This window comes from Suillus fuscotomentosus, assembly GCF_016647785.1.
Source record: "Suillus fuscotomentosus strain FC203 chromosome Unknown F5891scaffold_17, whole genome shotgun sequence".
NCBI lineage: Eukaryota > Fungi > Basidiomycota > Agaricomycetes > Boletales > Suillaceae > Suillus > Suillus fuscotomentosus.
In genome coordinates, this window is record NW_024539529.1 from 479,815 (window position 1) to 507,055 (window position 27,241).

The 27,241-nt window shown below is 47.5% G+C and overlaps 12 protein-coding genes across 12 annotated transcripts; 8 read left to right on the forward strand and 4 right to left on the reverse strand.

The window, feature by feature from the left end:
* Nucleotides 1-486: 486 nt before the first annotated feature.
* On the reverse strand, nt 487-1,962 carry F5891DRAFT_1143422 (uncharacterized protein). The gene is made up of 4 exons (XM_041364954.1): nt 1,684-1,962; nt 1,230-1,624; nt 1,053-1,176; nt 487-1,000 (listed from the first exon to the last, which is right to left on the reverse strand). Exons 1-4 carry the CDS (start codon nt 1,810-1,812, stop codon nt 713-715), a joined length of 936 nt encoding a protein of 311 aa, XP_041228001.1. The 5' UTR covers nt 1,813-1,962; the 3' UTR covers nt 487-712.
* A 198-nt stretch (nt 1,963-2,160) lies between these two features.
* On the forward strand, nt 2,161-3,581 carry F5891DRAFT_1172103 (uncharacterized protein; the record flags this gene model as incomplete). The annotated part of the gene is made up of 6 exons (XM_041365571.1): nt 2,161-2,412; nt 2,595-2,670; nt 2,699-2,751; nt 2,846-2,876; nt 2,978-3,069; nt 3,414-3,581. 6 exons carry the CDS (start codon nt 2,161-2,163, stop codon nt 3,579-3,581), a joined length of 672 nt encoding a protein of 223 aa, XP_041228002.1.
* A 274-nt stretch (nt 3,582-3,855) lies between these two features.
* Nucleotides 3,856-4,395, reverse strand: F5891DRAFT_1023906 (uncharacterized protein). Its single transcript, XM_041361304.1, has 2 exons — nt 4,005-4,395; nt 3,856-3,949 (listed from the first exon to the last, which is right to left on the reverse strand). Exon 1 carries the CDS (start codon nt 4,236-4,238, stop codon nt 4,038-4,040), a length of 201 nt encoding a protein of 66 aa, XP_041228003.1. The 5' UTR covers nt 4,239-4,395; the 3' UTR covers nt 3,856-3,949; nt 4,005-4,037.
* A 1,543-nt stretch (nt 4,396-5,938) lies between these two features.
* Nucleotides 5,939-6,745, forward strand: F5891DRAFT_1023908 (uncharacterized protein). The gene is made up of 2 exons (XM_041361305.1): nt 5,939-6,036; nt 6,095-6,745. The coding sequence occupies exon 2, from the start codon at nt 6,255-6,257 to the stop codon at nt 6,597-6,599; it is 345 nt and encodes a 114-aa protein (XP_041228004.1). The 5' UTR covers nt 5,939-6,036; nt 6,095-6,254; the 3' UTR covers nt 6,600-6,745.
* A 110-nt stretch (nt 6,746-6,855) lies between these two features.
* On the forward strand, nt 6,856-10,508 carry F5891DRAFT_1106951 (26S proteasome regulatory complex non-ATPase subcomplex Rpn1 subunit). The gene is made up of 13 exons (XM_041363665.1): nt 6,856-7,050; nt 7,105-7,161; nt 7,212-7,376; nt 7,423-7,865; nt 7,913-8,071; nt 8,118-8,356; nt 8,403-8,552; nt 8,604-8,710; nt 8,756-9,134; nt 9,190-9,533; nt 9,592-9,982; nt 10,035-10,153; nt 10,213-10,508. Exons 1-13 carry the CDS (start codon nt 6,928-6,930, stop codon nt 10,411-10,413), a joined length of 2,877 nt encoding a protein of 958 aa, XP_041228005.1. The 5' UTR covers nt 6,856-6,927; the 3' UTR covers nt 10,414-10,508.
* On the reverse strand, nt 10,419-11,114 carry F5891DRAFT_949235 (uncharacterized protein; the record flags this gene model as incomplete). The annotated part of the gene is made up of 1 exon (XM_041374859.1): nt 10,419-11,114. A coding segment is annotated over one exon (696 nt), but the record flags the coding sequence as incomplete, so codon positions are not given.
* Nucleotides 11,115-12,359: 1,245 nt separating this feature from the next.
* Nucleotides 12,360-13,660, forward strand: F5891DRAFT_162576 (uncharacterized protein). The gene is made up of 4 exons (XM_041370735.1): nt 12,360-12,549; nt 12,599-12,857; nt 12,911-12,961; nt 13,009-13,660. Exons 1-4 carry the CDS (start codon nt 12,476-12,478, stop codon nt 13,366-13,368), a joined length of 744 nt encoding a protein of 247 aa, XP_041228007.1. The 5' UTR covers nt 12,360-12,475; the 3' UTR covers nt 13,369-13,660.
* A 143-nt stretch (nt 13,661-13,803) lies between these two features.
* On the reverse strand, nt 13,804-15,052 carry F5891DRAFT_1186544 (uncharacterized protein; the record flags this gene model as incomplete). The annotated part of the gene is made up of 4 exons (XM_041366714.1): nt 13,804-14,185; nt 14,242-14,399; nt 14,450-14,919; nt 14,974-15,052. 4 exons carry the CDS (start codon nt 15,050-15,052, stop codon nt 13,804-13,806), a joined length of 1,089 nt encoding a protein of 362 aa, XP_041228008.1.
* A 529-nt stretch (nt 15,053-15,581) lies between these two features.
* F5891DRAFT_978738 (uncharacterized protein) lies at nt 15,582-16,900 on the forward strand (the record flags this gene model as incomplete). The annotated part of the gene is made up of 8 exons (XM_041376811.1): nt 15,582-15,658; nt 15,722-15,800; nt 15,855-16,016; nt 16,220-16,342; nt 16,402-16,444; nt 16,579-16,591; nt 16,682-16,745; nt 16,835-16,900. 8 exons carry the CDS (start codon nt 15,582-15,584, stop codon nt 16,898-16,900), a joined length of 627 nt encoding a protein of 208 aa, XP_041228009.1.
* A 58-nt stretch (nt 16,901-16,958) lies between these two features.
* F5891DRAFT_1023930 (uncharacterized protein) lies at nt 16,959-18,011 on the forward strand (the record flags this gene model as incomplete). The annotated part of the gene is made up of 1 exon (XM_041361306.1): nt 16,959-18,011. A coding segment is annotated over exon 1 (359 nt), but the record flags the coding sequence as incomplete, so codon positions are not given.
* A 6,747-nt stretch (nt 18,012-24,758) lies between these two features.
* F5891DRAFT_1023947 (uncharacterized protein) lies at nt 24,759-25,392 on the forward strand. Its single transcript, XM_041361307.1, has one exon. It carries the CDS (start codon nt 24,919-24,921, stop codon nt 25,303-25,305), a length of 387 nt encoding a protein of 128 aa, XP_041228011.1. The 5' UTR covers nt 24,759-24,918; the 3' UTR covers nt 25,306-25,392.
* A 123-nt stretch (nt 25,393-25,515) lies between these two features.
* F5891DRAFT_1106962 (uncharacterized protein) lies at nt 25,516-26,983 on the forward strand (the record flags this gene model as incomplete). The annotated part of the gene is made up of 6 exons (XM_041363666.1): nt 25,516-25,836; nt 25,885-25,926; nt 25,982-26,065; nt 26,115-26,165; nt 26,217-26,388; nt 26,439-26,983. Coding segments are annotated over exons 1-6 (990 nt in total), but the record flags the coding sequence as incomplete, so codon positions are not given.
* Nucleotides 26,984-27,241: the final 258 nt, after the last annotated feature.

Sequence of the window (27,241 nt, forward strand, 5' to 3'; positions counted from 1 at the left end):
CCAGACGCAACTCCTATAGCCGCCTCGGCCATCGCATGTACCGCTCCAGATATTCGAGAAAACGATCCACTCTTCCGATGAGCTGCTTGAGATTAGATTTCGAAGCGATTTGCATATACTTCTTGGTGTCATCCACAAGGACAGGAAGGAGCTCGGTATTGCGTGTGTTGTGAAAGTCATGGGGAGGGTAATTCCATGCACATCTCATCACGTCCACCACTGCTGCTCTGTGACAGAATAGAGCGATGTATTTGATGTTTGCTCAGGTGCGATTTGGAGTATGATACTAGCTATGTAAAAGGCATGTATAAAAACATTTTGGCTGTTCTGGTACATTGCGCAGCTGATTACGACCAGGTTCTGCTAATAGCGGCTAACTGATACCCCACCTGGGGTTGGGTTCGCCCAGAAATGACTGCATTAAGATACCTTACAATAGCAATGCTAAGAGTGTCGCAAGTACATTCAAACTCACATGCACAGCTTAGGACTCCAAAACATCACATAGGCACAAGGAAGACACAAGGAGGGCTACACCACCGGGATGAATATTACCATTATCATACGTGAATGAATACAAATTGTCAAGAAATACGACACTTTCTTCTATCTGAACGGCGCGAAACCGCATTACTGCAAACAAGCGTGCGGACTTTACCGTGTCCAGTCTCGACGAGCCTCTCTTCCTTCGTAAGATAACAGTAACAGTAGTCTAGAGAGACCAACATTTTGTGACAGCGTACATAACAATGAATATCGACTGCGAGTGAATGCTCAGGAAGAAGGAAACTTTCGGGGAATCTTTCCCTAGGATCCAAACAAGAGCAATCATGAAGCAGGAACTCCCTAAAATGTATGGGTTGCCGAGAGAGGCTATCAGAACGGCTGCTTGACTGACAGTTAATAAAATACGAGTCTTGATAGGGGATCCAAGAAGGACGGGTATGGTGGGGACTCCAGCCTTCTCGTCCTCATCAAAGTCACGCACGTCTGTCATAACCTTTCGGAGTTCGTGAGTTAGGAGTTCTATTACATGTAGAACACTGCCTTACAGAATGAACAATGCGATTAACCGTCGACCACATGACAATCTCAATGATCGTCCATGGGAGCGCGTTGAAATCTGACTTCCACGATGCCTGCAGTGAGGAGTGAACAACGAAAAATATCCCACAACTAAAATTCTTCAAATCAAAACCCATAAACCGTCGGAATGCAATATCACATACCCTCGGATGATGCCGTTGAATATAGCCTTCATGCCAGGGACTCGTTTGATGACGAATGGAGTACCAGGTATCGACGAACTATACCCCACTTCTTGACCATGCTTTGCGGGTAAGGATCTCTGGATGACCGCACCAATTCGCCGAGGGTTGAGCGGCGTCGCCCACAGGAAAGCGGGGGTAGTAAAAATCGCGGTGACGATAGTCATTTTTGGTGAACCTTGACATAAAGCGATCACAAGCAGTGATGCATTCAGGACCAGAAACATGCGGGTAAGAAAGAACAGGGAGGCGAAGCGTTGTTCAGCAGCTGCGCCGCATGCGCTAATGATAATTTTTTGGTCCTTAAAGTGGTCAATGCCGACAGCAAGAATGTCGCATGTAACGCATACGGTGATCTTTTGTACTGTTCAATCAGAAGACCGTAAAGACTGGAATACACAAACAGAGAGCTTACCGGCCTCCAGTCAAGTCGTTCAGCGATCACGTAGGACATGAGGGATGCGAGCACAAGACTGTTTATAGCCACGACGACGGGACGAATGATCACAGCGCCAATGAAGCCCGAAACTGTGGGTGTAGCCATTTTGTTGAGGTCAGTTTCTCCCTTGGTGGCTAGGATTTTATCTTTCCTACCATCTGAGCGCTTCGTGGGACATGCCAACGACAACACCGATGGTTAAATGTTAAGCAATATTAACGGAGTAGTGTAGAATGAAATAGGATAATAGCTGCTAGGCAGATTCAATATATTAATAGCGGACATTCTGTCTTGAATAAAGTTTGCTATGATCCGGTGACCGGGCCCGGCAACTGGGGTTGCCCAATTAGGAATTATTATACTCAATGTGCTTCGGCAACTGTGATCAGGCTCGTTTCTAAAAACCAGCATTAAATATGCTGATCCAAATTACATACGGCCTTCCTCCATCCTATGTACCTACAGGCTGTATACTATAGCCCTGTATGGCAGGCCGGCGGGTATTCGGAGTCCATCGGCAATGCATGGAAGCCTTCCCGCGCCCTCCCCTCAAACCAGAGTTGTTTCCTTAAATCTCATTCATCAAGGCGAATAAGGCAGTCAAACCATGTACAAGTTTCTTCCTGTACCAGGCCCCCCTTCTCGTGCACCCCTGACCTTGTCAGTGGAGTAGCTCTTTACGGCCGTTTCACAATAGTAGCGAAGGTGAGCGGACAGTTATCGTGACATCGACGCTGTGGAACCCAGTTATTGGAGAGTACCGCTAATGTGGCATTCGATACCTATGCGGAGATACCACATTTTGCGATAACTCTCTTCCCAGTGGGGCTTCATGCATGCATAATGGTCGTGCTTTCGCTGATCCATGTACTTACAATTAGCTCTAGATTTTGCAGCAGCACTCTCCGCTGCCAAGTCGTGCGTATTTGCATGATCAAGTGTGGGGTAAATATACGGTCAAATGTACGTCGTCATCAAATATTCAATCAAGTTGCCACAAGAATCGAGGTCTCGAAGTTGGTACCAAACATTAAGTTGTCTTTTGTAAGTTGCAATGTAAAAGGGTAGCCAAAGACAACTCACGTACACATGGATATCAATACCAGTAAGGATCTGCTTTACCTATCTTCTTGTACAGTATGGTCTCGAAACTCCTCGCCAACGCATAGGTGACAACTCCTACCACAAACCCTACGAACACACCAACGTCTCCACTGCCCTACCTCACTACTGGTCCTACATACCAAGCCTGTGATATGAATGGAACAAGAGCTCCGTATGCGCACACAAAAGCCACTACCGCTAGGAAAGAAAGCATATGAAGCTCAAGTCGCGATGGGGTACTGGACCTCAGAATATGAGGTTCGTCGGAATAATACATGCTCTGCGAGTATTATCGCAGAGAATACTGATGTGCAATATCCAATGATGTCTAAGAGATCAGCATGTTAGTGCTAACAATCGATACCGATATTTGGAACTTGTACTAAGGATGTCCACGAAGGTAGCATAAAACCTTTTGGCACCAACAATGGCCACTGGCACGAGGCCTGAATCAAAATCATGAACATCGCTGACGTTTGCATCCACTTGATGACACTTACATCCCCTCTGACCCGAGGATATATACCCATCTCGGCACCGCAGCAAACCACATAATAATAGCCATGAAACTGTTGCTGCATGTATATATCGATGGTGCACAGGCACCGGATATGCTGAGAGCGACCAAAGCAGTCAGGATTTTTCCAAATGCACCTGTAGGTAACAAGACGCTGTGTAACAAGCCACCGACAGAAGAGCTGTTATCAAATCCTGCATTCCAAGCAGGCATGCTTGGAGCTGCTGCTGCAAATGCGGCACCCAGAGCCTGACCAGTCACCTTTTTCAAAAGAAAAAGGTCAAGATGTAACTGACACTGACATAGATGGCTTACATTAGATATGAAGAACCCAAGATACGTGTAAACAAAAAATTTAGCGTTATGGGAATGTCAAGAGAGCCCTGATAATGACCAGGGACAGCTCACGAAGAAGCATCAGGGCTATGGTATACGTCATAGTCAGGGATTGTGGAACACCTGCCAATAATGTTAGATGCAAGAAACGATGCAAAAGACATGATATTAGCAGGTGTTGCCGAAGGGACGTGAGCGGATAGGTTTTCGCGTAGTTGTGGATAACCTATAGCCAACATGGCGATAAATGCAATTACATTCGGGATCCAGGCGACACTTTCGTACCTATGAGTCGGCATTCGGTCAGAATTCTGGATTATTGGTGTTAAAGTGGTCCCACCAATGAATAACGCGGTATCCACCTCGAAATCTGTCATTTGGTGCGGCGGGAGGAATTCAGACATACTACAAGGGATATGATACCAAGGGTATCATCAAAACGAGAAGACAGGCTTGCAAGCGTTTGTTCACCAATGATGCAGTTTATAACGAGGAAGCCTTCCGAGGAGAAAACATTGAAGACAGCTGGTACGATGGCACCGAAATACCTTGATATCCGGCAGTAGTGCATCATAAAGTCCCCAGAAACGTGCAGAGAAGAATAAAAGAACCCGCAAGAATCCTGGCAATAAACAACATCTAGCTGAAGGACAATCGCTGGAGATCGATATTTTGTGAATTGTTGGCTTACACCAGGTGAACAATGACGATGATAGCTATGGAGTCGCGAACTCCCAGGGGGAAAAGCAGGGCCAGCAGCTCAAAGCTATATCTGCAGGTGTTAGGCAGATCAGGGAAATGCACCAGAATTAAGACAGCGATAAAAGCACACACCAAGATATTCATGCAAGAGGAGAATCAAACGAAAAACAACTGGTACCACCGAGTCTCGAGACGTTCCTCCGCCAGCACCGGATGCTTATCCAAGGGTCAGCAAAAGCGCCAGGACAAGTGTCACAACTCCATCTCATTCACCCATGAGCTTCAATTCCATACCTAGAAAGTAATTGAGTAGTACATTTGAAGAATCCTATGTGATGGCGACTGTCCTCCATACTCTCATCCCTCGTATGCTCATCAGAGGACACAAATGGGTTTGTAATGATAATTCAACCGACCTGTCCTGTTTCCGCTCCGCTGCGTAAGACTGCATTGCGTGAGTAGTAATTAACCGTTTCAGTTTGGTTGATATGCAACAGCGTCAGTGAGAGTGCTAACCGAGTCGGGCGCATAAAATTCCTACAGGTTGCTAATGCTAAATGCTGTTAGTATAGGCGGAAGTAAAGCATGTGGGACTCGAAACTTTACTGATTATACATACTGGCACATCAAAACAGCATGATCTTTGATTGATCAATCGAACTTCTCGACTCGTATCTGTGTCGTTCCCGCTTCAAATTAGGAACGACGCAGCATGGTTCAGTGAACATATCTCTGCATACCACACGGAGGCAGTCAATTTACGGGTGCACATGGCATGTCCATCGTAAACCATTTAGCATTCAATTTTTAGACTATCTTGTCTCTTTGACGTCACAGAACAGTTCGTGTACATGCATGCTGTTTGCTTTAAGAAACGACTACTGCGAGGCATCTGATTTACTCATCTTCGTGTACCATAATTTTTTGGAACCCCTTGCCAAGTTCCAACGCGTATGTGATACTGAGCCCCCTCCACAAAATCCTACGTACACCCTGACATTTCCACTCCCATGCTTCGTCACTGGCATACCAAGCCTGCGACATGAATGGAACAAGAGCTCTCCAGCCGGACGCGAAGGCCACAACTGCGGAAATACCATTAGGCAAAAGAGTATACGAAGCCCCAAGGCGTGAAGGGATATTGATCCTTAGAGAACGAGGTTGGCCGATGAGTATTCGATGATATCTAAAATCTGAGGCCTTTTTAATAAACACATGAAAGACGCATTGCGCCTGAAGACGCCTACTGAGAGTGAAGTTACCTTGCGAAGCAAGGTCAGGTTCACATGGATCATTTCGTGTGATTTCCAAATAATAGTAAATACAGTGACGCCATACAACGTGATACGATGATGCGAACTTATCACCTACCTCCGATTTCCCTTCCAATACTTGTCGTTTTCTGAATAACAAAGTAATAACTTAGACCGTGCAACTCCCTCGCGCCCAGAGCTCCGCCCACAGGGCGAAGCTAGCGCGCTTCCCTTCCAATATTCGTTGTTTTCGGACAACTCCCTTTTTTGTTAATATGTTGGTAATAATGTGATGAATAAATAAAAATTAATCCTATAATTTTACGCCGCGCCCCTAAACATCGTATTTACTATCTATCTATCGAAACACCATGCAACCTAGCGTATTTGAACTGCTAAGTACCTCAGACAATCAATGTGCTTTCATTTTCAGTGAGTATAGACTGAGAATTACTGATATCGTTCTGGATCCCAGAGAGCCAAAGATTGGGAGCAACGCTGTGGAAGCAAAGAGAGCATTCTTGCGTTATCCCCCTGCATTTGTTATCATTCACCTCGACTTCTGTGATTTACCGCCATTGCACGGACTTCTGCCTCAGCACATACCAGTGTTACCTTGCGAAATTAAATTTTCCATGGGCACAGGTCCTTCTACAAGAATCACGCGGCGTCAACTCCCTGTAACACCAGCTTACGCATTTACCGACTTTAAAGCACAAGGACAGATGATTGATCACGTTTTAGTGGACATTGGAAGAACGACATGTTTTCGCCTATCTCCCTTCAATGCATACGTCGCACTATCCAGAAGTCACGGCCAAGAATGCATACGTCTTCTCAGAGACTTCGACAATGATCTATTCCTTCAACATCCAAACGAAGACCTTCGGATAGAAGATAACAGGATTGAGCGACTCGCGGAGGAAACGAAAAAGCGTTTCTCGAGGACAGACAGTCTGACAGAAAACAAGGTACCATAGTGCAGTACACTGAAAGAAACAATGTAGTAGTAGCTATAGTGATGTCAGAAGAAATCCTGGGACGAAGCCAGACTAAACGAGCACGATAGAGCTAGAAAAAGACGGAATGTGAGCAAGGTCCACGTCGGCAACGCCGACCCCTAGTTGGACAAACCAATTATAGTGGTTAGCCAGCGTGACGGAATTGAACATAATGTCACGATACCCAAAACAGAATATGTGTGACACCTGGATGGTGCGTGACGCGTCCCCGACGCGCGTCGAGACTTATTGGCTGCCAAGTACTTTAACTGTTTTAGCTCTATCATCTTAGAGACACACACGAGCTATGGCAGAACGACCAGTAGCAGATATTACAGTTCCGTCACAGGATCCAAAGGAGAAGAAGAAAGAAGAGGACAAGAAGCTAGACACTAAAGCGAATGGTGTAAAGGACGAGGAGGAGGAACTAGTGAGTGTTAATCACATTAGCGAAATCAATATTAGCTTGACTTATATCTTCCAGTCGGAAGAAGATGCACAGCTCAAATCCGAGCTGGAGATGCTCGTTGAACGGTTAAAGGTGCGTGCCACTCACGATCGAGGTAGAACAAGTAATTGAATTGGTAGCAGGAATTGAACACAGATCTCTACCGTCCTGCTCTTGAAACGCTCCGGACACTTATAAGAACATCCACGTCGTCCATGACTTCCGTTCCCAAACCACTCAAGTTTCTACGCCCACATTATCCCGGCCTGCAGGAGCTGTTCGAGACATGGCCAGCATCTGAAAACAAGGTGCGAGGAAATCCTTTTTGTATAACACTGGCTGATCATCTTGTAGAGTTTATTTGCCGATATTCTCTCTGTTCTCGCTATGACCTACTCCGATACTGAACCACGAGGAACCCTCCGCTATCGCCTTCTTTCTGCATCTCTCCTCCCTCCTACATCCAAAATTTCTGAACCTGGTTCTTGGGGGCATGAATACGTCCGTCATCTCGCTGCTGAACTAGGAGAGGAGTATACCATCCGTCAAGAGGGTGAAGAGGCAGTCCCCTTACCCGCAGCAGAAGCTGATTCAGACGCGCCTAAATCAAAGCCTGCTCCGGTCCCTGGCACCATCGAAGACTTACATAACCTCGGTTTAGAATGTGCCACGTTCTTCCTAGGACACAACGCCGAGCCAGACGCCGTAGACTTGTTCGTGGAGCTCGAGATTGTTGATCGGATCGCAAGTCTCGTAGATGCAAACACGTTCGGTCGTGTGTGTGCATATATGGATCGGTATGTTTACCTTGTACATATTCTCGTGTCTTTAATCTCTTTTATAGATGCGTCATGCTCCTCCCACCTCCTGATGATGTCACTTTCTTGCGCACGATACACAAGATCTACCTCCAATTTTCCAAATTCCCCGAGGCTCTCGGTGTGGCTATCCGCCTCAATGATGCTGCGCTCATTCGACAAGACTTCAACGCCTCTGGCAATCCGTGAGTCGTGTCATACGCGCATTGATATCCACTCATATCTGCTCAGAATAATGAAGAAGCAGCTTGCTTTCCTTCTTGCGCGTGCACAAATTCCGATCGAATGGCTGAAAGCGTCGGCTTCAGAAGACCCAGATGCTGACGCAGAAGATGAATTCCCAGAAGACATTCTAGACTGTCTAAGCAACACACAGCTCAGCAGACATTTCAAGGAGTTCGGGAAAGAAGTGGGCGTTGCAGATCCGAAGAGCCTTGAAGACGTCTACAAGAGTCATCTGGAGACTACGAGTGCGTTTTTGAAGCTATTTTTTGTCTGTTTCTGAACCATGATCAGGATCAGGGCTGTCTGCCAATGTCGACTCGGCTCGCGCTAACCTTGCAGGCACATTTGTCAATGCATTCGTTAACGCTGGTTTTGGTAACGATAAACTGATGGTAGAAGCTGAAGAGGGCAGCAGCTGGGTTTACAAGAACAAAGACCATGGTGACTATCTTACCAGTTCGTGAAGCCGGTATACTGACAACTTTTTTTTAGGCATGATGAGCGCTGCAGCCAGTCTTGGACTTGGACTCCTCTGGGATACGGATGTTGGTCTCAGCCACATCGACAGATATACATACTCCCCTGAAGAGTGGATCAAGGTATTATCTACTCCGTGTTACTATACATCCTCATTAATTATGTAGGCTGGTGCATTTTTAGCCACAGGCCTGCTGAATGCAGGTGTGCGCACGGAAGCAGATGCTGCCCTTGCACTCCTAGCAGAACACGTAGAGAACAAATCCGTCCCACTCAAAATAGCCGCAATCATGGGGCTCGGTGTAGCATACGCAGGCTCGCATCGCGAGGACTTACTCACTCTCCTCCTGCCTGCGGTCGCAGACGACGGTGTATCGATGGAGATTGCTGCACTCAGCGCGCTCGCGCTGGGATTCGTGTTCGTAGGCAGCGGGAACGGGGAGATTACGAGCACGATTCTACAGACGCTGATGGAGAGAGATGATAAAGCTCTGGACGAGAAGTGGGGTCGATTTATGGCGTTGGGGCTGGCGCTGCTTTATGTTGGTACGTTTTCATAGTTTTTTTTTGAGTTGAGAGACGTGTTGAGTCGGAGTCACAGGCTTGCAGGATGCTTCGGATGCCACACTCGAGACGCTGAAGGCTATTCAACATCCGATTTCAAGGCAGGCGCAGATTCTTGTGGAGGTGTGCTCCTTCGTTGCCACCGGGAACGTCTTGCGGGTGCAGAGATTGCTGCACTTGTGTGGCGAGCACCTTGATGCCCTCAAGGAGAAGGAGCAAGCTGAGAGTGCGGAGGGGAAGAAGGACGAGAACAAGGATGAGAAGAAAGAGGACAAGAAACCCGACGATACATTCCAATCGTTCGCCGTTCTCGGTATTGCGATGATCGCCATGGGAGAGGATATTGGTGCCGAGATGTCCATGAGGCAATTCAACCACTTGGTATAACTTTTCGAGAGAAATGATATGTAGTCGTCTTACTAACGGATATCATTCTCAGATGCACTACGGCGATCCCATCATCCGCAAATCTGTCCCCCTTGCCCTCGGCCTCATCAGCGCCTCAAATCCACAGCTCCCCGTCCTCGACACACTCTCAAAATACAGCCACGACCACGACCTCGCGGTCGCACTCAACGCCATCTTTGCAATGGGCCTCGTGGGCGCGGGCACGAACAACGCACGGCTTGCACAGATGCTCCGTCAGCTCGCGGGGTACTACTATAAGGAGCCTGATTGTTTGTTTATGGTCCGCATCGCGCAAGGTCTCGTACACATGGGCAAGGGCACGATTGGGATCAATCCTTTCTTCTCGGATAGAAACATCATGAGTCGACCGGCTGTTGCGGGTTTACTGGCGACAATCATGGCGTTTACGGATGCTAAAGCCTGTAAGTACTCTCGCTCTAATTCATGCAAACGTATTCTGATGAGCGCATATAGTCGTGCTCGACAAGTACCATTGGATGCTTTACTTCCTAGTGACTGCCATGTACCCTCGCTTCCTCATCACGCTCGATGAGAACCTCGAGAGCAAGCCTGTGACAGTTCGTGTCGGTCAGGTGAGTTCATAGTGTTCCCCTTCCGTGTCGCATACGGCACATCCTTATTCGTTACATAGGCTGTGGACGTCGTCGGCCAAGCTGGCAAACCACGCACGATATCAGGCTTCCAGACGCACCAGACGCCTGTACGACTGGGGACGACAGAGCGTGCAGAGTTGGCGACGGAAGAATTCATTCCGTATGCACATGTTCTAGAGGGCTTTGTTATACTACAGAAGAACCCTGGGTGGGAGAAGGAAGATACGATGCAAATGTAGGTATATTACATGTCGTTGTGCGTGAAAATTTGGAATACAGGATAGGGTATCACTTCTTTTACAATCAAAGGCGACACGAAACATGATGCATAAGGGGTATTAAACGGAAAACATCTCTTGGCCAGGACCCTGAACGCGACATAATATTGTAGGGCATGAGTCCTATATGCCGGGTTCTCCACACCACCGTTGACGCCAACGACTTCGCATCTGCATCTTTGCACCCTTGTTCGAGACAGCGGGTATGTTCCATTGAGGACGGCGTTATTCAGCACATTCGTGACGGGGACGAGGTAGAAGGCAGGGTGCGTTCCCACCATTGTGATGCGGAGTAAGGTCATCTGGGCAAGTGCAGGGAGGCCCATGGATTGTCGAATGTGGTTGTTGTGCTGGAATGCAGAGATGGCCTCTGCAATCACCTGTGGCTCAGGACTTTGGATATTCCGCGCCGCTTTGTTTTCTTTGATCACCTGGATCATCTTTGTGTCTGGATCCACCATGCAGACATTTGCTTCTGCAGATTTCTCCTCACCACAGATCCACAGAGAAATCCAGTGTCTTTCATGTATGAGTGAGTCGTGTTCCTTGAAGCCGCAAACGGTGAGAGCAAAATGAGCGAAGTCGTCGACCTTGGACTCGCGCGTTGTGACGTTGACAGCATTCAAGTACTGTAGGAATGTGTGTGTGTTCTGAGACACCGATAGTGTTGACTGTGGCAGTAGCTAGCGCTGGCTCGAGTCCTCCCAATGGTACGTTTGTCGGAGATGAAAAGAATTGTGCAAATTGTAGATCCAGTTACTGGCCGATTTCGTGGTAGAAAGGAAGTTGGACATGAGTGTTGGCCTTTGTACGTCGGCGTTATGTCAGGATGGAGAGAAGGGAAGACGAGCTGACAGAGAGTCAGGCTCCCAATTTACAGATTTGATGGATCTAGTAAAGAATCTGTTAAAGCAGGCTAATAGAAAAAGATTGTTGAACGATTGAGAGGAAAGGTCCAGCACCGCCAGAGCAGGGCTGGAAGGTGCCGCGTCTGAACTTGAAGCAACAATGCGGTGAAAAGAAAAAGCGAGGGACACGATATGGACTTTTAAGATACAGACCTTCTAGGCACGTTCGGATCAGGATTGATAGACGCAGACCGCGGGCTGTAGGAGACACGAATCTGACCCAAAGCACACTGATGATAGCCCTAAGCCTAGTGGGTGGGGTCGAAAGAACTGCAGACCGTTCAACACTTGTAACAAGCTCGCGGGGAGCTCAAGAGTGTGGAACACTTCGAAGAGGCGAAAATGCGAAACCTATAACCGACTTTAAATGAGAACGAGTATTCCATACGACAAATATATTTCTATGTGGCAGTGCGTGCTCCCTCGAATACCACAGAATTGCTTCGGTCTGTTCTTTTTTAGAACATCTGGCGAGGACACATCAAATGGTCATTTACCTGAGCTCCGACTAGCTTGGTCCCAGGTCTGCAGTTTCGGCAACATGTATGAGAAGTACTAGCAATTCTGAACCTCAATGCCCGTCGTTATGCCCTCTGAGACTCGGCGGGGACATCTTCATGCGCTATCTTTGCTAACAAATTGGCGGGATTGAAAAAGAGTAAAGTGCAGTAGAACAAACATAGTGCGAATGATATGTATAGTCAACTAGTCACATTCAGGTCTGTTTCAGTGATAATATTTGAATGACGATACTGGCTATAGTATAATTCAAACGCCGATCTAGTTGGAGACATCCGAGTCGTACTACCATCGCACTGCGCAGATACATCAATTCACCTTTGCCAATTTGCACTTACATAGCCGCATCCAACTGCATGGATGATGGCACGACAATCCACGAATTTGACGCGTCGACCCTCAAGACTGTTGGAGCCCCTTTCAAACACACTGAGAACATCCATAGTCTAGCACTCTCATCTGATTGTGTTCTTCTCGCCAGCTCTTCCGACCACTTGGGCCTTCGAGTCCCGCCAACTCCTCGCTTCATTCCACGTCTCGGAATTTCCCGAGCTCGTCCTCGCCCAATTTACGCCAACTAGCTTACACGATCTCCAATGACACTAAAATCTTCATATGTGACATTCCAGCCAACATCCTTACTAGCATTGGACTTGAAGCGCAGCCTAGTGTATGTATCCCCCACATACATACATCATTTATATGCTAATATTTTATAGACCAATAAATCTGATTCACGCCATGCTGGTCTGCTCAACGTATGTGGACCCGCCCTTTCCTTCATCTGCACCGCACTTTTATTCATTACAGTCCGATGCAACACCTCGTCCCGCGCGTCATAAACCAGTGATAATACCTGCCATGTCTCCCATCCCCCGACCTTTGCCTGCCAAGGATCCACATGCTCGCCTCCGCTTTCTACGCAAGCTCTTTTCTCGTACAGACGCGGGTCGCATCGATGAGCCTTATCTCCTGGATGTATGTTTCTTTTACCTGTTTGCCTCCAAGTTGACTCTACAGTTGACTCACAGTTCCCTGCTACATCGCCTCTACCTTGTCCACTTCCAAAGCACGACGAGAATGTGAGTGCGGACCTCTATCATCACGTGTCAAACTTACATTCCATCAGTCTCGACGCACACCAGCACCACCCACCACCCAATCCTCTGTCATCAATACTTCCCCGACCTTCAGATCAAATCGACTATCAAGCTGTTTGTTTTTGCGTCTAGTTATCGGGCATCTTGTTCGACGTTACTGTAATTGCTGCTCGTTGTATGTGTTGTCCTCCCTACACTCATGTCGAATTCATGGTCGCTATTGCCCCCTGAAGCGCTTGAGATATGATCACAGTGCCAATGGTCGATTCTGTCCAGACTCCAGTGTCTACGGCGCTCCGAGATATTGTCCCTGCGTTTCTATCTGTCATGAGCATTTACTATCCAGACTCCAGAGCCTTTTAACCTCCGACATAGCTGGCCTCCGCTGAAGGGACTTCATCGTGTTGAGTCAATTGTGGGTCCGCGCCTTGTTGCAATAGTTCACCTCGCATTGTGACATCTGTTGAGGCGCGCTCTCAAGATTTTACAGAGAAAATGTGTTGACATCTCTGATATTGATGCTTCTCAAGTTTTTCTTCGGGAGGGACGGGCGATGATGTCACAAATTGTTTCAACTCACCTACTCGCTCGTTCATTAGATATTCCAGCTCGCGCGTACATGAGAGGAGCGTGTGTATTATAACCAACAAATCACCAAATTACCATGATGATGATGATGATAGCAGTCATGACAGTGTGGACGAATAAATAATGTGTTATGCCATAGAGAATAGAGAATGCGTGTAGTAGGTGGAAAGACAAGTGAATGAACGACAGCAGATAATAAAAGACAGAAAATAGTCAGTAGCAGAATTGAAATATGGTTACATCTCATGGCCGTCCTTTGTCTCATTAGCCTCCCAAAAACCAGTGTCGTCATTATTATCGTTTTCGGCAGGCTCTGGGACCATGTTGTTCTCTGGTGATGAAGAGAAAACTTCAGGATTCGAAAAACTGGGCGTGCCACATGACTGCGAGATATAAGCTGTTGGGGGTGCGATCTCGACGTTCTGGGACATTGACGTGGGGAACATGGGGTATGGGTGAGAATAAGTGAGCGCAGTGGTAGATGCCATTGCAGGTGCAACAGAAGCAGAACTCGTGGAGTTCTGACTAGCTGAGTATGGCGGCGGAGCGCCCACAGCTATCGACTGTCCACACTTGCTATTGATCAAGTGCCGCTTGTAGGCATCGCGTCTCGTATACCTAATCACAACGATATTAATGATACGAGAAGCTTATTTGAGAGTTGGGATACGCACGTTTTGGAACAACCAGAGCACTTGAATTTCTCTAGTTTGAAGCCTAGGTGCTTTTTTGTCTTAAGGTGCTTGAGATAGCTTCCAGGATTGAGCACCATGCCGTCCCTAGAACACACGAATGTCCCGTTTGGTTGACCGAGTTGATCTAACACAGGGGTCTGTGCCGATGCTTGAGAATCAGACCTCACAAGATGAAAAGAAAACTCACAAATAACGGGTCGTCCTTCATTCCGCCGGGAGCTATTTTGGCTTGCTTGACATCGCAGTAATGGAGGTGTTCCGCGATGCGCTTTTGACTGATACTTGGCGCTTGAGGGAGAGACGAAAAAGTAGAGCCCGTTGCAGGCACAGGCCCGTGATTCTGGTGGAAGTATCCTTGGTGCGGTATGAGCGCAGCGTAAGGGTTTGCGGCTCCTGGAAAAGAAATAGGTTGATGGTACAGGGGGGTCGCGGATGGGCCTTGTGGGGGATGAGTAGCCGCAGTTTGCAGTGAGTATGGGCCATCATAAGTGGCACACGAGACATCGGCTCCTGGATTGGGATAATAACCATTTTGTCCCGTTTGGAACGCGTGATGCATGACTCCAGCACCGACACCAGGCGAAGGTGCGACCGGTGCGTATGATGGAGGGGCGCTATGCGTCCCGTTAGCTGACACACCATACGGGTAGTAGAAGCCTAGATAAGGAATGTGTGAGGGCTGGGGCCAGCGAAATCGACCCATATACATACAAGTGTTTGGCGTGTATTGGGTTGCATTGGAAGAATCGGAACCATGTGATGAGGAGACATGGGGAGTGAAGTGTCTCATCTGGTGGCAAGAAATACATACAGTGAGAAAACGTAGGTGTTGAAGCTCTGAACACACGTACCGGGGCCAACAGATAGTTGATTGAAATGTTAGGGTGTGTGTGTACGAGGTCGCAGTGGCAGTAGGTGCAGTGGGTGAGGGATAGATGATGAAGGCCACCGACGCAATATTTATATGCTCGTCCAGCGCCGCTTTGAAGGTATATCCTCGAGACGTGTTTCCACTGCAGGGGCCTTCCTTTGAGGAAACAATTTCTGTGGACCACCGTCATTCACTAAATGGGACGATGGTCCTTTGGATCGATGCGTTCAGCTTTGCATGCACGCTTGAGCTATTCGTTCTTGTTGCAGGCCCGCGATGCAAACACGAGCAGTGCATTGTCAATGCGCTGTGGATGTTTAGGTCCTCCTGAAGCTGACAATCTGATTGGAGCACTACAACGTATAAGAAGTTATAGCGAACAGATGAATCATAGTAGATTGAAGGCAGATTCGCGTGAGTGACGAGATCTATCAGGTCTCTGTGAGCCATGTCGGTGCTTCGGGAGAAACAGCTCGAGTTCAGTGGACTGGTCAACAACAATCACAAAGAACGAACCTACGCGAAGTGCAATAGACGATGCAAAACTTGATGCACGTCTCGCATCATCTTCTAAACGCGTGATATTAGAATCAGCTCACCGGCATCTGACTCAGAAAGACTCAAGCGCCAAGTGTCACAGACAATCATATTGCCATTGCATTTCCTTGTGAGTACTCACGCTTTATTCGTGTCCTTGATACATCGCAACATCCCGTCGTAGATTCAGGCCAAATCTGACTGTTCTAGCCAAGGTAGAGAACGGATCATTATTTTAGTTTCCTGCTTGCAAAACTACACCATTAAGTTGAAGGAAATCGCCGTCTTGCAGCGTTGGTCGCTTGACGCAAAAATGTGCCTTTGCCACCCTGCTGAGAGCCTGCAAGTGATCGCTTTTTAGTGCCTATATACGCGGTCATGAAGAGCACAAAGACATACCAAATTCAAGGAACGGCTTCCTGGCACGGAAGGATAGGTGAAAGGTAAAGAAGCAAAATTTCACTTATCCATGTCATCGACTCAAGAAAGCATCGAAGAACTTCTTCATTGTTAAACAGTCATCTCACGAATTGCTTTGCACCGCTACAGATCGTCAACACAGAGAAGCGACATCTGGATGTCCTGGTGCGACCTGAGTCCAGAAATCTGGATCGGATGAAGCGACAGCATGCGCAGGAAATCACTGGCTATGAAGATGGAGTTGCGTTATTGGTGAGCAGAAAGTGGTACCTGACAACATGGGTTTATTGTTGATGACTGCGATGTACGAGCGCATCGACATCGGCTTTCGGAGTGCAGCCAAACGTCAACCAGGTAATGTTTCCGGTCACGATCACTCCCGGTTCAAAAGCTCTCAATACTGATGAGTTTCAACCATGGGTAAAGTTTGCTTATCATTTGGTTGTCATATGACCTTCATATTCTTCTCCTGCCAATGCGCCTTACAGCTTGCGGTGGGCGGTGCGTGTCGAAAATCCTCTGCATCATGTTTGATGAGATTGATGCTCTGAGGCCATATTCGGAGTCGCATAAACTTGACAATGGTTTCAGATATAACGACAGAGGTATAGACACGCGCTTTAGTCGTCCATCAACGTGGATCCAGCAAAAATTGGTGTGCGTCACAATAGTCACGGCACATGCGTAGTGTCGTGGGCAGAGAGAAATTGACCTCCTGATGTATCAACATCCGAATCCCGATAGGCTCTTGTTCCGAAGGCGTTTGTTCAGTACTTGGCCCACATAGAACTGCTCGAAAATGCGGCCTAGTTCAATCTAGTGAGCTTTCAAACGAGATCAAGCCAGCTCTTTTTCATTTCTCGTAACCTTCAAGTTTTAACGCTTGGATTGTGATTCTAAGTGACCATGTACTAGCTTCTCACAGACGAATTTCATGCAATAAATTTCCTCCTAACTGGGAATCCATTACGCCCTGGCACATGAGAACCACACAAGAAGCATGCGGGTGGACGCCACTCCAAGGCCATCATAACTTGATAAGGTTACATGTGTGGATAGTATGGGGAGTCACGCTGTACAATGCACAGCCGTCTAGAAGATATAAATATAAAGAGATGGGACACGCGCCTATATGACCATCATCGCTCTTCCTTGCTAACGCCCTGGTAAGACCAAACCTCTGAGGATTACGCATGGATTGAGTCAAACTGACGATTGATTTGAGCAAGTAAGGTGCGCCAGCTCTCGAACGTGTGAGAGTTGACAATTACTCAACGTCAAGCCTAGCTTTATAGAGCATGAGGAGAACCCACCGGACACATCCATTGACCGACATCTTGCCGACCAGTCTGGCGAATACAGCTGTGATAGCTTCTAGCTCGATGCAGCCCGATGCAGCAGAGAACAAATCGATTCTAACACCAGTCATGACCTTGGAGGGACATGAACCATGGAAAGTTCTCCTTCCGGATGGTGACCATCACGAATACAAATATGTTTCGTGCATTTCCTATTCTCCTGACGGCAAGCAAATGATCAGCGGACCAGGCGATGAGACGATTCGGCGATGGGACCTGCGGGAGGGTAAGGAGATTGAGGAGGCTCGGGAGGTTTGTGATGATGGTATAAATGGGGTGGGGGTATCAAGGGATGGTCGATGGGTTGTCACTGCTGGCTATAGCCTGGGACTCCAAGTCAGTGGGGTTGAGACGGGTATCGTGAGAACATTTGACAATATTGGGTTGATCTTTTGCATCGATATCTCCGCGGACAGCGCGTTGGTAGCGGGTGGGTCAGAGTATGGAACAGCTCAGATATGGAGCTTGGACACAGGCGAACTCATAGCTGGTCCATTCGAAGCAGGCGAGGGAAGCTTAATGATGTCAGTTCGACTCTCGGAAGACTCTCGGAAGCTGGTGGTGTTGGGAAATTTCGGCGGCAAGTTGTGATGAAAAGGCGTAGCCCGAGGACTAGCGGGCTTTTAATTTGGTTATGACGCGCGCCACCGAGAGTCTCGTTCCTTGTTTTCGACCTTGTTTATTCTACCATCGCAGTCTTGTAATCAGCAATCTATCTTGTTCCCATCTACGGGATCGTCATCAGAGCTATAACAACAGACTTAGGGTGTTGCTGACATTAGGTCGAAAACCCATCTTAAAGCCAGAAACCATTTTATTGGTCGACCCCTATCATGTCGTCTACCACCAACTCACTTGACACCGACCAGAATATGGCCGCTCCTAATAATGGAGATGCACCAGCCTTGTTCCAACTCCTTGCGCAGCTCGTACAAGGACAACAAGATTTCGGACAAGCGGTGACTCAAATTTTGAATCAGCCAGCGCCAGCACCGCGGACACAACCTGCGGCACCTCCCAAGGCATCAGTCGCAGAGCCTGACGCCTATGATGGAAAATACAACACCTTTGATCCTTTTATGAGCCAGCTCTATCTATTGTTCTCTGCCAAACCAGCCGTCTACGTTAACGACCAGATGAAGATTGTCACTGCCTTATCCTTTATGAAGAAAGGCTTTGCAGGAACTTGGGCGACCAACGTTACGAAGCAGTTGAGAGAGGGAACTGTTACATTCACAAGCTGGACGGCATTCGAGAGGAAGTTGAAAGAAGTGTTTGATGATCCGAATAAGAAGCGAGCTGCTCAAGTAAAGCTACATGCGCTGAAGAAGAATCCCAAACAATCTGCCGACGAATATTTCGCAGAGTTCGACCAGCTTGCGACTCTTGCAGGATTCAATGACGAAGCCCTACTTGATGTCTTACAGCAGAACCTTGATAAGCTGACCTTTGACGCGATTGTAGCAGCGCCACAGGTTGACCGAACTCTGGTGGCCTGGAGGGATTATGCGAAGAGGTATGATAGGAACAAGAGGGCCAATGAGAGGAATGAAGGAGAATCTGCAGGTGGGAGAAGGTTTGGTGAAGGACGAGGAGGACCGGGTTGGTTTCGGCCACAAGGAGGTGTAGGACGGGGATCTCCCCATACAGGTACCACTGGAACGAATGGCACCACTATGGATACTGGGGGTCACGCGGGCACAGGCACTGGGGGCACCAATACAGGGGGCTGGCGCACCTTTCCTGGACGAGGGGAACCTATGGATCTTGACCGGCAGCGTGGACGAGCTAACCAGCTCAAATGCTATAACTGTGGAGAGATGGGACACATTGCTCGTGGTTGTCCTAAGCCACGAGGATGGAATACAATGAGGGTAGTTTTCGAGGGACTGACTGAAGAACAAAAGGGAGAAGTAGCGGAGATTTTTAATTTACGAGAGAAGCAGGAGGATTTTTGAAGACGCCGGGAGAGAAGGGTGCTAACTCACCGGCGGATTGTACGATAAGTGCTGAATCAGTCAATGAAACATGTGGTTCGGACTCCCAAGCACCCACTTCTGTAGATCAACCAAAGAGTAAACTACAAAAGAAGAATCAGCGGAGGAAGGAGCGAAAGCAGAATGATAAAAAGGAAGAAACTAGTAAAAGACAGTTGGAGGATGACAAGAAGGCGAAGAAAGGTTCTCTGCTATGGACCATGGAAATGCTTTATTCCGATGATGAAAAGGCATTGAAGACGTTACGTCGTTGGACCAATCGTCAGCGCATCTCAGAGGTTGATATTGACCTCCTACTCCGACTTCGACAGCTCGCGCCAATTCAACAAAGGGAGGTTCTCCAAGAGTTGAAACACACATCGGGGTGAACGATATTTAAAAGAGGTTTATATGTTGTACAAAATGTGAAGACAATATTTAATATTTAAACTAACATAAAGATGGGTGCACGACTTCAAATTTTGGTGGTGTTTTGTGTGTAATCCAAAATATCAAATATTCACAACCATATTCCCACAGACAATATGTCAACAAACATAAGAAATATAGTCAGATTTTTCATGTCTGCTTCAACTTAAAGTTCAATTTCCATGTAAAACTTTGGAGAAAACTTGAAGTTTTACAGATGACATGACATTAAAACTCGATTTAAATGTCAAGCTTTGGCAAAACTTCAAGTTTTCTCCAAAGTTTTATGTAAGAATCAAACTTTAAATTGAAGCAGACATGGAAAATCTGATTATATTTATTATATTTGTTGACATATTGTCTGTGGGAATATGGTTGTGAATATTTGATATTTTGGATGACACACAAAACACCACCAAAATTTGAAGTCGTGCACCCATCTTTATGTTAGTTTAAATATCAAATATTGTTTTCACATTTTGTACAACATATAAACCTCTTTTAAATATTGTTCACCCCGATGTGACATCCAAGAACCTGGATCCGCAAAATTAATCAAAATTCCGTTGTCACGCCGGTTACTATTGGTACCCTTGATGATCAACGCACTTTCCAATTGAACGCTCTTCTGGATTGTGGAGCCACAGGCTGCTATATCGACAAGGGATTTGCACAAGCCAAAGGTCTTAATCTCGAATCACTTCCTTGACCCATTCCAGTTTATAACGCGGATGGCTCACACAACGAAGGAGGTCCAATTCGATCTGTGGTGAAGTTGTGTCTCCAGGTACAAGATCACATCGAGGTCTTTAATTTTGCAGTTACCAACATTGGAAAGATGGACCTTATCATTGGTTTCGATTGGCTTCGGAAGCATAATCCCTCTGTTGACTGGCGCACTGGAGATATCACCTTTAATCGCTGCCCACTTGCTTGCCGTGCTACCTTCGGAGGAGAGATATCACACGAGCCAGAAGATGAGCCTTGTAAAGAGAAGCAGAAAGCGGAACAGTTGGAAGATGGAGACCGCATCTTTGTCACTAAGTTTGAGGTCGAGACGTTGGAAGAATGGCAGTATTGGGAGAAGGCTAGAGGACGTGAAAAGATTAGGGCTGTGGAAACACGCTCTCAGAAGTTGGCAGAGGAGGCACTCAAGAAGGGAACGAAGATGTCGTTGGAAGAATTACTTCCCAAACACCTTGAAGATTTTACGCCGGTGTTTGAGAAAGCCTCATTTGATCGCTTACCTGACCGACGTCAGTGGGATCATGCTATTGAACTCAAACCAGGCATCGAACCTTTCAATAGCAAGATTTACCCGCTAAGTCTTGTTGAGCAAGCTGAACTCGACAAATTCATTGAAGAACATCTGCGCACAGGACGAATTCGACCTTCAAAATCCCCTATTGCTTCCCCATTCTTCTTCGTCAAGAAGAAAGATGGCTCTCTGCGTCCTGTACAGGACTATCGCAAGTTAAACTCAGCCACCATCAAAAATCGGTATCCCCTTCCTCTGATTTCCGAAGTGATCCACAAACTCCGCAACGCGCAATATTTTACCAAGTTCGATGTTCGATGGGGGTATAATAATATCCGCGTCCGTGAGGGAGATGAGTGGAAAGCTGCGTTTACAACCAATCGGGGGCTCTATGAACCACTGGTAATGTTTTTCAGCCTCACAAACTCACCGGCTACCTTTCAGACGATGATGAATGATTTATTCCGAGATCTCATTAGCCGTGGAGTGGTAATTGTTTACATGGACGACATTCTCATCTTTACCGAATCCCTCGAAGAACATCGACGAGTTACACGTGAAGTTCTTCAAATCCTTCGCGACAACCACTTGTATCTGAAGGCCGAGAAGTGTGCCTTTGAACAGACAGAAATTGAATATCTCGGACTCGTTATTCGCCATGGCGAGGTTTCTATGGATCCAGTTAAAGTGAAGGGTGTACAGGAATGGCCTTGGCCCACTATGAAACGCGAACTCCAGCAATTTTTAGGATTTGCCAACTATTATCGCCGTTTTATTCAAGGTTTCGCTCATATCGCTCACCCTCTTCACCGCTTGACTGGTAACGAACAATGGCATTGGGGAATAGACGAAGAAAAGGCATTCCAAGGCCTGAAAACTGCTATCACCACGGCACCCGTACTTATTCTGCCCAAAGACGATGCCCCATTTCGTGTTGAAGCTGATAGTTCTGACTATGCTACGGGAGCAGTACTTTCCCAACTCCAATCTGATAATCATTGGCACCCTGTCGCATTCCTTTCGCGTGCGCTATCTGATGTCGAGCGCAACTACAACATCCATGACAAGGAACTGCTTGCTATTATGCGAGCTCTTGCTGAATGGCGACATTATTTGATGGGTGCGCAACAAACCATTGAAATTCTCACTGACCACAAGAATTTGGAGTACTTTACTTCGGCAAAGAAACTGAACCGTCGTCAAGCACGTTGGGCCTTGGAACTCGCAGAGTATGACTTCCGACTTACCCATAAGCCAGGAAAATCCCATGGGAAGCCTGATGCCCTCTTGAGACGAGCGGACCATGGACGGGGGGAGGAAGATAACGAAGACCGAGTTTTATTGAAAGAGGAATGGTTCCGAGCAGTAACAACGGAGGTAGAGATGGAGGGTGACGAAATCTTGTCGAAGATTTGCGCATCGAAGAGGGTTGAGAGGTTCATAAGAGAGGCAATAAAGAAAGGCGAGAGAGGCTGGAAGGAGGAGAACGGATTGAGGTTGTGGAAGAATCATATTTATGTGCCGAATGAACAATCCCTCCGAGATCAGATCATCCACTCTCACCATGACCTACCTGTGTCTGGTCATCCAGGACGCTACAAAACGGCAGAGTTAATCTTGCGGACATATTGGTGGCCACGAGTCCATGCGGATGTAACGCGTTATGTGAGTGGCTGCGAGAAATGTCAGCGCACTAAGACCTTTCCCGCAAAGCCATTCAGACTACTCGCGCCTAATCCAGTACCAGAGCATAACTGGCAATTTGTATCAGTGGATCTCATAACTCAACTTCCCCAGAGTAAGGGAAGTGACGCCATTCTCGTTGTTGTGGACCGACTGTCCAAGATGATACGTCTCGCGCCGACAAATGGAGAGTTGACTTCCGAAGGTCTTGCACGTTTGTACCGAGATCGAGTATGGCAGGATTTCGGTATTCCTGAACGCGTCATCAGTGATCGTGGCTCTCAGTTCGTGTCTAGCTTTATGCACGACCTCAATCAGTTGCTTGGGATCCAAACCAATCTATCCACAGCATATCATCCACAAACAGATGGTCAGACCAAACGGATAAACCAAGAAATCGAGCAATATCTTCGTTTATTCACCAATTACCGTCAGAACGACTGGGCAGAGTGGTTACCCCTCGCTCAATTTAACTATAATGACAAGGTGCAAACCTCCACTGGATATTCCCCCTTCTTCCTAAACTACGGCCGTCATCCTCGCAAAGGAATTGAACCCCGTTCTAACGTGAGGGCGGAAAGCGCTGACGTCTTCGCCTCGCGAATGCATCATCTTGCGCAGGAAGCCACTAGCGCCTTGACAAAAGCGGCGAGTGACATGAAACGTTATTATGATGAACACCGTCACAAGGCTCCTGAATACCAACCGGGAAATTTAGTTTACTTGGAGGCCACCAACCTTAAATCTGACCGCCCTTCAAAGAAGCTCGATGATCGTCGTTTTGGTCCTTTCAAAATCATTCAGAAGGTTGGAGAGCGAGCCTACAAATTGGATTTACCTCGCACTTGGAAGCGAATCCATCCGGTGTTCCACACTGTTCTTCTTCGTCCCTACACACCACCAACCTCCCCATTGCAGCAATCGCCGCCGCCGCCACCACCAGTAGATCTCGGAGGAACCCCGGAATATGAAGTTGAGGGTATATTGGATAGTCGAGAGAGACGTGGAAAAAGGGAATATTTGGTGAAATGGAGAGGACAACCAAGAGAAGAGAATACTTGGGAACCAGAGCAGAATTTGAAGAATGAGTATGGCACCAACGAGGCATTCAAAACCTTCCTGGCACGTGAACGAGAACGCCTCAAAATTCGTATACCACCTCGAGGAGAATGGAGATATGCGATACCAAATCGAGGAGTGTATGATTGGAGGATAGGGACATTTAGAGAGATCGTCGATGAAGACATCGACCTTGGGAGAGGGTAATGTGATGAAAAGGCGTAGCCCGAGGACTAGCGGGCTTTTAATTTGGTTATGACGCGCGCCACCGAGAGTCTCGTTCCTTGTTTTCGACCTTGTTTATTCTACCATCGCAGTCTTGTAATCAGCAATCTATCTTGTTCCCATCTACGGGATCGTCATCAGAGCTATAACAACAGACTTAGGGTGTTGCTGACACAAGTATGCCATCACTCCACGATGACTCAGCTGCCGTGCGGTTTCCAGGTTGCATTCCTCCTTGGTTTATTTTCTAGCTACTTGTGCGCACTGCGCATTATTTATCACATTCCATATTTCATCAAGTACTTTTCCTGCACAAAGTAACACGCAGCTGGGACGTAACTTAACCCTAGGTGAAGGAAATTTCGGTGATTGCTCATTCTGACATTCAAGTTTGACCCCTATAAAGAGAAAGAGAACATGGCCAATATCATTCGTTCTCCAAAGTCATGCGGCAAATGGGATAACAATGAATTGATAGCATACAACATAATCGTCACTGCTGTACCATCACAGCAATTCTTTTCCCAGGGGACAGATGTGCCTCTAACTGCGGCAGGCCTTGATCCCGCACTCGCCACCGCCGACTTGTACAGCGCCGATGTCTCGGACAGCACGCACTGTTTTCTCCAATATCTTCAGGCTTCCACCACGCCGTTCATTGATGATCGGAACATTCGTGTGCCGAAAATTACCGACTTCGCTCGTCAGCTTCTCATTACTGTTGGCTTCGAAGAACATCGGTATTGCGTGTGTCGATTGGAGATCCCATTGTTGATCTGTGATGACATCCGCAAATTCGCGGAGATAAGCTTGGGCTTGCAGGACCTTGGTTCAACAGAGATGGTACCTCTTCTACAAATGAACAAGACGCAGATAGATCGCTCAAATATCGAAGCACACATGATTTCAGCAGCCATTGCGGCCTACCAGTTCAACAATAACAAGCGGCAAGAGAAGGGCCTGCATCCACTTGATGCCATGACCATACCTTGCGTCACGATGGTTGGGACGCGCCCCACCTTCTACTTGGTGCCCGTCACCAAAGCGTTGAGCGATGCAGTCATTTCCTGTCAATATCCGTCCGCTAGGACTGAGGTGTTGAAATGCGAGGTCGCTAGTGACTGCAAAGGTGGCATGGAGGCACCGGAATACAGGCTCGTCGCCTTGCAGTATTATGTTGCATTCAAATCCCTTGCGAAAAGCCACTGGGAGAAGTTTATTCCTTAAAACTTAAATCACTTATAAGTATACGACGTATACGACTTGTAACATTATTTGAATATCGAAACAGAGCCAAAAACTGCTTTTCAGTAACGATGGTCTCAGATTTGAGATGATAAAATTTGCAGTTGATCCAAAGTCTGTCATGATCTGTAAGTTGCACGTGCGCACAATGTGCCATAGTATACCGCATAAAGACCGAGTCCAACTTAGCCGCAACCCATCACCATCATGTTGGTAAGTAAGGGAGACTAGTCGCTGTTCACTTGACTGGGAGCGCTCACAAGCACTCTCGGCGTCAACGCTCGCAAGCACGTGTCCCATCATCATGTTAGTAGCCTGACTTGCTGTGTACCACCACTCTGCTCTGTCTGCGCACCTCAAACCCTTCCCAAATTCGCTAGCTTTACTTGGGATCTAATATAAGTATAACCTATTCATGTCACAAGCATCAGGCACCGACGACGCCGAGGATCAGCTTAGTTACAACGCTGAGCAGCCTCCCCTGCAAATTGACGCCGAAGGATTCATCGAAGAGTTAGTTGCAGCTTCCTAGAATCTGTTACCCGTCTGACAGCAGGACAGGGAGGAGATATATTTTCCTTTGGCGAAGCTGCCACCAGGGATGTAAGGATCTATCTTCCCTAATGGGCGTCTGCGCCGCTCCTCACCAGAACTGCAGCTCGAATGCTGGGCCTTCACAGCCGTCAGGACCTCACGTACAAGGAAGCACACCCAATGTTCCACCAGTCGGCGATTTAGCTCCGTGAGTTATTGCCGATAATGATTTCAAACATACTCCTGAATTGTCTCAGCGAGGGGGGAAAGGTCGTGGCGGACAAGGACCAGCCAACTCTAAGCGAATTGTAAGCGGAAAATGAGTCAAGCGATCGCAACTGACGACACTGTACACTCAGAGCAAATGTCATGAAGCAGGTATTGGACATTCTCCAGGACTCCACGATTGCGTCGAAGATCGGAAAGGACAAACGGTCTCGTTTCTGGGGGGTGTACAAACGAGTCGCAGAGGAACACGACGGCGAGTTCCTTGAGCGATACACCACTGACATGGACATTGTCTTGATCTTCGTAAGTTTAGCTTTCTTATCTTCGGCGCACTGAGACTGATGTTTGATCAGTCTGGTCTTTTCTCGGCTGTCAGCACGGGTTTCATCGTCGCGATGGAGTCCAATCTCAATCACGACCCCAGCGACACGACGAATGCCCTTTTGAAGCAAATCGTGCAGATCGGACTCGGCAACCTCGCTGAGGCGGGCACCGCTCCCGTAGACCCAGGATCTACGTGGTCGCCATCCGCGTTGGCTGTGAGGATCCAGTTGGTCGCATACGCAAGCTTGTCCATGAGCTTGCTCGCTGCATTCGGGGCCGTGCTGGGCAAGCAGTGGCTCGGGTACTACAAGTCGAACAGATATGGCCGCGGCTCGGAGGAGGAACGAGGCAAGCGCAGGCAAGAGAAGTTCGACGGCATTGTCACATGGTATTTCGACGCTGTCGTGCAATGTTTTCCTGTCATACTTCAGATCTCCCTTCTTCTTTTTGGAATCGCTCTCGGAGCCAATATGTGGTACGAGCAGCGGAGCATCGCCTGGGTCATCATCGCAACGACGGTCTTCGGATTTCTATTCTATTCCCTGACGGTGATGGCATGTTTAATGTCTCCTGCTTGTCCATTCCAGACACCAACATCGACGATGTTACGCATGTTGCACATCGACAGTAAGATCAATTTTAACAAATTCTAGTGGTCGTTCCCCGTCTGAACAAATATGCCAGGGGTTCTACGCCTGGTATTCAAACGAGCCTTTAGTTATTCCCGGCAGCTCACGAAGTCGCTGCACGGTGAGTGATGTCTTCTTCCATGTGGACAGGTTTTGACTGTTCCATGTCAGGCGTGCTGGCACGATTGCTTGACATTGTCAGA

Bases quoted from the DNA above. Each gene is read 5' to 3' on its own strand.
- F5891DRAFT_1143422 (XM_041364954.1), bottom strand. From the start codon at position 1,812: ATGGCTACACCCACAGTTTCGGGCTTCATTGGCGCTGTGATCATTCGT. The intron at 1,625-1,683 runs GTAAGCTCTCTG...ACAGTACAAAAG, and splicing joins AACGACTTGACTGGAGGCCG to ATCACCGTATGCGTTACATG. The intron at 1,177-1,229 runs GTATGTGATATT...GAAGAATTTTAG, and splicing joins TTCAACGGCATCATCCGAGG to TTGTGGGATATTTTTCGTTG.
- F5891DRAFT_1106951 (XM_041363665.1), top strand. From the start codon at position 6,928: ATGGCAGAACGACCAGTAGCAGATATTACAGTTCCGTCACAGGATCCA. The intron at 8,357-8,402 runs GTGCGTTTTTGA...AACCATGATCAG, and splicing joins GAGTCATCTGGAGACTACGA to GATCAGGGCTGTCTGCCAAT. The intron at 8,553-8,603 runs GTGACTATCTTA...ACTTTTTTTTAG, and splicing joins TTACAAGAACAAAGACCATG to GCATGATGAGCGCTGCAGCC.
- F5891DRAFT_162576 (XM_041370735.1), top strand. From the start codon at position 12,476: ATGACACTAAAATCTTCATATGTGACATTCCAGCCAACATCCTTACTA. The intron at 12,550-12,598 runs GTATGTATCCCC...AATATTTTATAG, and splicing joins GACTTGAAGCGCAGCCTAGT to ACCAATAAATCTGATTCACG. The intron at 12,962-13,008 runs GTGAGTGCGGAC...ACATTCCATCAG, and splicing joins TTCCAAAGCACGACGAGAAT to TCTCGACGCACACCAGCACC.
- F5891DRAFT_1023947 (XM_041361307.1), top strand. From the start codon at position 24,919: ATGGTACCTCTTCTACAAATGAACAAGACGCAGATAGATCGCTCAAAT.
- F5891DRAFT_1023906 (XM_041361304.1), bottom strand. From the start codon at position 4,238: ATGATGCACTACTGCCGGATATCAAGGTATTTCGGTGCCATCGTACCA.
- F5891DRAFT_1023908 (XM_041361305.1), top strand. From the start codon at position 6,255: ATGGGCACAGGTCCTTCTACAAGAATCACGCGGCGTCAACTCCCTGTA.